Below are 8220 nucleotides of genomic sequence, written 5' to 3' on the forward strand. Positions count from 1 at the left end.
GTTTGATTACCATCATATAAGCAGTGCATGTTGTTGAAATCTTAGTCGTTAAATTTCAGATAATCGGCAGAATCTTCATGGCAAGAGGACAAAACTCTTGTAGTATCATGAATGCCACTCTTTGATTTCCACAGTCTTACATGTAACTTGTTGTATTACAAACATAAAATTTTTGTCAGTTTTATCTAAAAAAAAAAAAGGGGATGAATGACCTTTAATAATTTTTCTCAAAAGGGAAAATATTACATTGTCAATATCTGTCATATTTTGCCCCACAAAACATGTTGAAATAGTGTGCATTTCATCAAAATTGTCACAAAAGGTAACTTCTTTGCATGTGAACAAAACTTCCTTAATTATACTTTTATCTACTTGAAGACATTAGATACAAGTAAATTTTAGATAAAAGTGAAAATAAAAATATCATCAGATACAGTATGACTTCAACAGTAAAAATGTCAAAGAAAAGTCTACTATACATGATTGTATGACCTTTGAAACACAGATACAAGGCAGCGATCTTTCTTCGGAGAGCAATGGGACTAGTTTTTTATATATCAGTGTTCAATCTTACGCAAATATTAATGTTGTTTTGAGAGACATAAAGTATCACACTTTCTGAAGCGATATCAATAAAATTGCTTGATTTAAATATACACACAGTTCATAATACATTTTTTTTTAAGTATAAGCTGACCTGTTTTTAGATTGCACTTAATGATTGATCAACAGATATATATGTACAGTATAAATATTTACATTACAAAATGGTTCATTATGCCAAGGAATTGAATATGCAGAATTCTTACAGCGAAAAATGGATGTGTTACAAACATGCATCTAGAAGGCTAAATTATTTCACTTTCTCAGAAGACACATGATGATGTAAGCCAACATCTATTTGAAGAATCCCATACATTGATTATATTCGTACTGGATCAATAGATTTTTTAAATCTGAGACAAAAAGAGTGTTAAGAACAAACTCCTTTTCTTGCTATTGACATACTAACACTTTCTTTTGTTTCTATGACATGAAAAATCAGAGTCAGTTTCAGGAAAGTAACTATTGCTCGACAAATTAGTGACATGATTATGAACCTCTGAATTTCAAAAATGACACACAATAATTAAAAAGTACAGAGTGTGTAAGAAAATAGAGCAGCAGGGTGGGTTTTTTTAAAAAATCAAGGCTGGGGTATTTGAAATTTTCAATACTGTATGCATTAGATAAGCATATTACAATACAATAGCACAAAACAATAATGAAGTCATGTCATCAAAATTGCACATGAGAGGAGCCGTTAACATTAGAAATGTTTTCAATCAACAATATATTCTTATTTACAAAATATTCTACACTGCGAAGAAACAAAACAGAACTGCAGTGTTCATGTCTTTAAAGAAAACCTTCTATTTCAGTCATGGAAAATTGACTAAGGGTGTTTCTGTGCAAGATAATAAATAAGAAATGTGAAAAAAGGCTGGATGACTGTGGCCATGTTCAGACTTTTTTAGGATGAAGATAAAATAAAGAAAATATTAAAAAAAAATTAAACTCAAATATTAGGAATTTTTCTTCACTAAACAATACTAGACATTTATAGCTTAAAAAAATCATATAAAAAATTTTAAGGTTGATCTGACGGTGAATTAGTTGACCATCCAGCCTCCTTGAATTCACGTTATTACATATTCTTAATTAGATGAGCAGCCAGCTGTCTCACGGAAGTGTATCAACAAACAAATGATAGAGTACTACATAGATGATGGAGTCAAACTACAAAGAAATTTACAACCAATAACCTACAAGTTAAAAAGATGGAATGTTGCAGACAATAAAAATACTGTTCAAAGCCATTTCTAAATCATGGTCCACTGCTTTTGAGGTCACTTTTATAACTTTTATGGCATTCTTAAAAGGAAACAAGCGTATATATATGACAGCTAAAACAGAAGCATATCGTGATAAAATGACCTTGCAACGAGTAGTCTTTGTATATGATGAGTGATGAACAAGGGCTAGAATATAGCTGACACAGCGCACTGTTCACAACATTTAGTACCAGAGTAAGAAAGAACTTCAGGGCAACTGATTCACTTGTTTACACATCTTCCTTGAAAAGTTCATCATCGTCAACATTATCATCATCATCTTCCATTTGATTCATTTAATATGCAAATTTCCAGCTGAAAAAAAATAAGAAAATTTCATATTGAAATGTGCAGCTTCTATTACTTAAAGTATTAATTCTAGAGGCTGTGATAAAAAAATCAAAATCAAAACCAAAAATATGAAAATATTGTGGAAGTAAGTAAAATTGACATTGCATTATCAAAGATAACAAAGCTCACTTTGAACATATCATGTTTTGAATTAACACTCTTACTCTTTCATTTGAAAATCAAATTCCCTTTTCCTATTAGCCTGTTCTATATAGTATTCAAGTAAGTTTAAATAAAAGTATGGCTAGATATTGAAAAGGAATGACATATTTTCATTTTGATAAAAGCATGGCTAGATATTGAATGGGTTAATTATTTTTCGCCCTTCGTCACTTGCAAACAGTTTGACCCTGTCTTGTATTCGCCCAGACATAGGTGTGTTCAAAGAGAAATAATTTTTTATGACACTGAAATATGCCTAGTCTCAGGGTTGTCTCTAAAACTTGAACTAGAAGGGAGAAATAAAAAAGTAGAAGGGGATCTGAAGGTCTAGCTTATAGCTAGATTGTGTTTGAAATGCAATAATAGCCAGGTAATTACGTCACTTTAGGCGGGGGAATTCCCCGCCTCCCGGGTCTTAGAGACAACCCTGCTAGTCTTAAATTTGCCTGCTGACAACTAGGGCGAAAAGGGTGAAAATAAAATTAGGGTGAATATTTCCCTGTATACAATATAAAATGACAAATTTTTATCTTGATGATTATATATGTAGAGCCCTAAATTTTCCCCACTTACTGTTCTCAGTCCCCGCTCTACTGGATCCACCAACATGAGACCTCTAGGGACATACACAGTCTGGTTCTGCTCGGCTACGTACTTTCCGATCTTTTTCAATATCTAGGAAAAATCACAATCATACGCATATCTTTAAGTTTAATACATGAAATCTGAAGTAGAAATTAATCTTTATATATAGCTTGGTGCAGTCCCATAACTTTTTTTGAGAAATGAAATTATTTTTTCATGTATACATTGCTTGAGAGCTCAAACAGGTATAATACATGTGTCCACTTACTTTTTCATAATGTGTGTCAAAACACAGGTAACTGAGGTATGCTGTCAGACAGGCAAAGCAGCTCTCACAATAATTCCGGCTGTTCAGTGACTCTGCCTCACAAAACATCGTATTCAGGGTATTGATCGTACTTTCAAATATTTTTGTTTCAATCTGTTAAAAAAAAAAACATGAGATAGCTCTTTCACTAAGTAACAATTAATTTCTGGTTAACTTGTCAATGAATTTCATTACATATTACTCACTTAACACAAAATCATAATAACATTTTTCAGACTGCATTTCACTGAAACAGCTTTAGTCCTACTTTTAAAAAAAAATTTGTTTGGTTGATTATTTTTTTCCTTTTTTAGGTATGATACAAGGAGCAAGTTGGTAGTATTATATATGGGGACACATGATAAGCGATATGACATCACAGGGGGACTTTTAAAACTGAAATTCAGTACTTAAGTTTTACCTTTCCATCAAGTTCTGCCGGAAATTTTGTCTGAAACTTCACTGCAGTTCCATCTGAGAAATCTCTTTGTATGAAAACCTTAGAACAGTTAGATGGGAGGATTCTTGTCATGTCATCCATTTTTTGACCCTTCAAAAGATAAAACATCCAAAATATAATCTAGTTAAAAGGAATAATTGTCAATGAACACTTTTTACACAAAAGTTCAAAGAGTGTACTTTTCTTAAAGTCCTTAACACTTGTGAAAGTCATTTATCTTGTTTGTTACCACGTGTAGAAAAGAGTTGTGTTTAGCAATCAAATAAATTTTGAAAAAAATAATTAAAAATGTCAACAAAATTGGATGCCTATCTCTGTATCGCAGTGAGTATAACTGTGATCTACTAGCCCGCAGGTCCCAAGTTTTAAAATTGCCACTTTTTGATATTGTTACATATGTGCTCTGGTGTTACGTAAGCCCAATACATAAAATGATGGTGGCAATGAAAGATTAGTTTTGTTTAGTTGGATTATTATGCCAAGATAATTTATCAAATTCAGAATATTAGACACATCACAGAATATCTTCATTTCAAGTAAAATCCAGATCGCCCCTCCCCCTATTTGCTCAAATTTGCTGCCCCAATATGAAATACCTTCTGACGCCGCGCCCCCGTTTTCTTAGCTATCATTTTATACAAATATTTTTCACAATAGTCTAAAACTGTCATGGAATTCATATGTATAAATTACAGTACAATGCCACATGAGTATCTAAATTTTAAACATGTTAGTATATACATCCCTGCTTGTACCCTATTACATGAACCTCCTGATCTAAATTAATGTGTACTCGTCTAAATAAGTTTTGCAATGAACACTATCTTCGTTCTTTTTGTAAAACCTCCGTATGATCAGTTTTAAAGATTCGATCTGACCAACCCCGTTGATGAAATGAACAGAAAATGAAACATGGCCTTTTCTGTTAGCATGCCATCATTAAAATGCAATTTTAACAGTCTATGTCTCATAAAAGAAATTTATATTATCGAAATACCTGTTGATGTACAGCCATGTCGAAAATTTATTTGCATTATCCGGGCATTTGTAAATAATTTCGGATACAATAAAATGAAAACAAAGTAATGAAGAAATTTCCGGAATGTATTATCGGCGTTATGAATTAATATTTTTTATAATTTACCACTATAGAGTTATTATACAAAGACAATAATTTCAATTTTATATAATCATTTAATTTTTATATAAAATTATGAGAAATAAACCCCTGAAACCGAAAGTGAAAAGTGTAATCATGTTGGTAAAAGTGAAAATGAAAACGCTAACTCCCGGATCGGGTAAAACAGGATGCAGATGAAGCAATCATTGTTTGATTGACACAGATTAAGTTTGCTGACCAAAAATAACAGGTTAATGCGTTACAACTCACTTTGTTTCCAAATATTTTTAAATATTTCCCTTGAAGGAATGATAACTGTGATTTTTCCCTTGGTTTCGAGGAAATTCGAAATCTTATAAAGAATTATCTGCAATTCACCGACAACATTGGCATCTGTCAAGGGAAACCTTTGACAGCAAGAAATGTGACAGTCAGTCTAGTACGATCACTAGTCAGAGCAATATAGTAGCTGGCGCTGATACTAGCTGGCAAGCTTATTATGTCGAGCACCTGTCATTAATTATGTCTCCCATTCTGTTACATGAAAGTTTGGTGCAGGGAACAAACATCAGATATGATATGTTTACTTCTGCTTCCCAGCCTGGTTCTGGGGCGATGAGCTACCTTTTGATCTAAGTGTCATTTTTACATAAACAATCTATATATGCTAATAGTTGAAAATGAGACTAAGATCAAAGGCTGGCATATCTAAGCTTTATGGCCCCAGGACCTGGCCTGGGGGCCATAAAAGTTAGATGAGCTCACTTTTGATCTAAGTCTCACTTTTATCAAAGGAAGATATAGTGGAAAAGTGAGACTGAGATCGAAAGTGAGCTCGTCTAACTTTTATGGCCCCCAGGCCAGGGATGTTGATCTTAAGGGCAAGGATTATTTTAGGGGGAGAAATTTTAAGATCAGACCTATTTGAACACCAGTGCCAAAGAAGTCAAGTGGTAGAGCTAGCTCTTAACTTTTGAGATTCAAGGGGGTTAGGTTTGATCATTAATCCAGGGCTGTCATATCCATCATTATATTAATTTCTCCATGCAAACTTGTTTGTATACTGTAGATTGAAGTAAATAAAGAAAAAAACTGTTATACAGAAGAACGTGCATTTAATGTTATTTGTCAAATTACTGTAGAAGCAAATGAATTTGTCACACAAGTTAATATCAGAAATAGAAAATGTACATATTTAATACCATGATTTAATTCTTTCAGGTTTAAAAGAACCTACATGATTGTGTATGATGCTGAGATGGTGCAGAACAATTTTCAAATACAAATTTGTGAAACATTTGGTATTCATAACTGTAGTGACATTTTTTATTGGACTGCCATTGCTTTCTCTGAGATACAGATACACAGCGTTTGACACACTATGGCGCAAAGAAAAGTCTCAAGCCCAGAAATTAATGAGGAATGTGAATGACCAGAGAATAGCTGAGGCTCAGTCCTTTCTTGCCAAATATGATGGAAGGGGCAAACTTACGCAAGAAAGTCAAATCAGTGTTGGAATTACCATTATCACCGTATCAAGAAATCGTCATATGTTGGATCAATATGAACCTAAGTACTTAACACAAGTTGTTGGGAAATCTCTTCAGCTCCTTCACAAAGCAAAGCATTTGAAATTGTCATACAGTTTATTTATTTGTAATGTTGATGATGAACCATCCTCTTACTATGAATTAGAACCTTTGACTCGCAAAGTGCCAACATTCAACAGATTCCAGAACTCATCCTCAAGACTACCATTTCAAAGATCCATTGACCAGACCCTCGAAAAGGAAAAGGAAGACTATGCCTTCTGTGGAGAGGAAACGTTCAAACAGAATGTTTCAAATCTTCTCCTAATGGAAGATGATGCATTACCCAATGATGATATGATAACAGTTATTGATCATCATCTGTACAGATTAGGACTAGGTGGAGGACATCCACCTAAACAAAACATCACATTTATCAAGCTTTATCATCCAGATCGCCTCTTGGGCTTCATCAGCTTAGAGAGGGAACGGTTACCAGAATTATTTTGTTTAGGATTGATTCTGACTACATGTTTTGTGAAAGTTTATCTGATCATCCATCCAGTCGAAGCAAAACACAGGAAAATCATATGGCTGGGCTTCTTTGTGTACTCTTGCATTCTGGTGTTGGCTGTTGGCAGACAGAATTTTACAGCAATCAGAAGGCTGTCAAAATACTTCTACCAGATCACACCAGCTCCCTCTTGCTGTACGCCAGCCATTGTTTACACAAAGTCAGGTTTTCACACCATCTCATCATACTTAAAGTCAGTAACATGTAAAAGAGGGTTTGGAAAAGACACGGCTATTGACAAGTTACGTGAGATGAATCCGGGTTTAAAGGCTTTGTTAATCCAGCCTAATCTCTTTAGACATATTGGAATGTATTCTTCTCTGAGAGACCAAGTTCTGGATCCATTCATTGTTTAAAGCTTTGTTCTTCAATTCAGATATATTTATTTCTTGCCAACATAATTGATTATTATTATATTTTCTCATGAAAAAAGTATTAATTTGAACAATGATTTTTGTTGTTGATATTGCATACAAAATACATTTAATTTAGACATATAGGCAGTCATGCATCATTGGAAATTTTCGGCCAAGTCTTAATTACTGGCGTAGACAAACTCACTGAATTTTTATTGTTTTCATGCCTTATTTTTTGTTCTCTTTCGATTGGCTCCTTAACTGTTTTTCGCTGGAAATCTCACCAATCGCATTAATGTTTACGTATGCATTACAACGGAATGTTTTCATATATTGACATTGGTATTAATATCTCCAAAACCAAAAAAATATATTTTTTACCTTGTGGATTGATAATATACTCATGAGGTATATAATAACTCGTGCAGTATATAATAAATATTTATGGGAACGAGAAAACTTCAGTTATATATTTGGCACATGTACCCGGTATATGGCGTGAAAGCTTATGCAAGATTGTCACGGGTTTTCTATGATGCGGGTGATAAAATCATTTCTACATTAGTAACAACAAGGAACAAAACATAATTATATTTCCTAAAATTGATGATATAAAGTGGACAAATCATCGATTTTTTGAACAGTTTGTTACACGATGGAAAGGATGGAAAGGCCTTATACGTTACTTATTTGACAGCGGCTCCACATTTGGTTATGTTGTGCAGTTTCTTGATTTTAGCAGGGTATTTACAGACTACATCAATGGCGATATGGAAAATAAAGATTGTTAACTATTTGAAGGATGTAAATATATGTATATCCTATCCCAAAGCTGAAATATTTTGACTTCTTAAGATATAATATTTTTTTAAAGTCGGGTTTGTTTTACAACAATAAACATT

General features: G+C 33.2%; 2 protein-coding genes across 2 annotated transcripts; one reads left to right on the forward strand and one right to left on the reverse strand.

Moving 5' to 3' along the window:
* Positions 1–1813: 1813 nt before the first annotated feature.
* LOC105328995 (golgin subfamily A member 7) lies at positions 1814–4854 on the reverse strand. The gene is made up of 5 exons (XM_011430087.4): positions 4737–4854; positions 3701–3829; positions 3241–3393; positions 2961–3062; positions 1814–2189 (listed from the first exon to the last, which is right to left on the reverse strand). The coding sequence occupies exons 1-5, from the start codon at positions 4752–4754 to the stop codon at positions 2151–2153; spliced, it is 441 nt and encodes a 146-aa protein (XP_011428389.3). The 5' UTR covers positions 4755–4854; the 3' UTR covers positions 1814–2150.
* A 125-nt stretch (positions 4855–4979) lies between these two features.
* Positions 4980–7411, forward strand: LOC109618055 (post-GPI attachment to proteins factor 4). Its single transcript, XM_034475017.2, has 2 exons — positions 4980–5109; positions 6081–7411. Exon 2 carries the CDS (start codon positions 6107–6109, stop codon positions 7316–7318), a length of 1212 nt encoding a protein of 403 aa, XP_034330908.2. The 5' UTR covers positions 4980–5109; positions 6081–6106; the 3' UTR covers positions 7319–7411.
* Positions 7412–8220: the final 809 nt, after the last annotated feature.

Source organism: Magallana gigas, chromosome 8 (genome assembly GCF_963853765.1).
Source record: "Magallana gigas chromosome 8, xbMagGiga1.1, whole genome shotgun sequence".
NCBI classification, from domain to species: Eukaryota; Metazoa; Mollusca; class Bivalvia; order Ostreida; family Ostreidae; genus Magallana; species Magallana gigas.

What these genes read in the sequence shown, in the direction of transcription:
- LOC105328995 (XM_011430087.4), bottom strand. An exon ending in TTGACACACATTATGAAAAA is followed by an intron (nt 3,063 to 3,240) that starts GTAAGTGGACAC and finishes GATTTTTCCTAG; the next exon opens with ATATTGAAAAAGATCGGAAA. An exon ending in TAGAGCGGGGACTGAGAACA is followed by an intron (nt 2,190 to 2,960) that starts GTAAGTGGGGAA and finishes ATTTTTTTTCAG; the next exon opens with CTGGAAATTTGCATATTAAA.
- LOC109618055 (XM_034475017.2), top strand. Translation starts at nt 6,107, where the DNA reads ATGATGCTGAGATGGTGCAGAACAATTTTCAAATACAAATTTGTGAAA.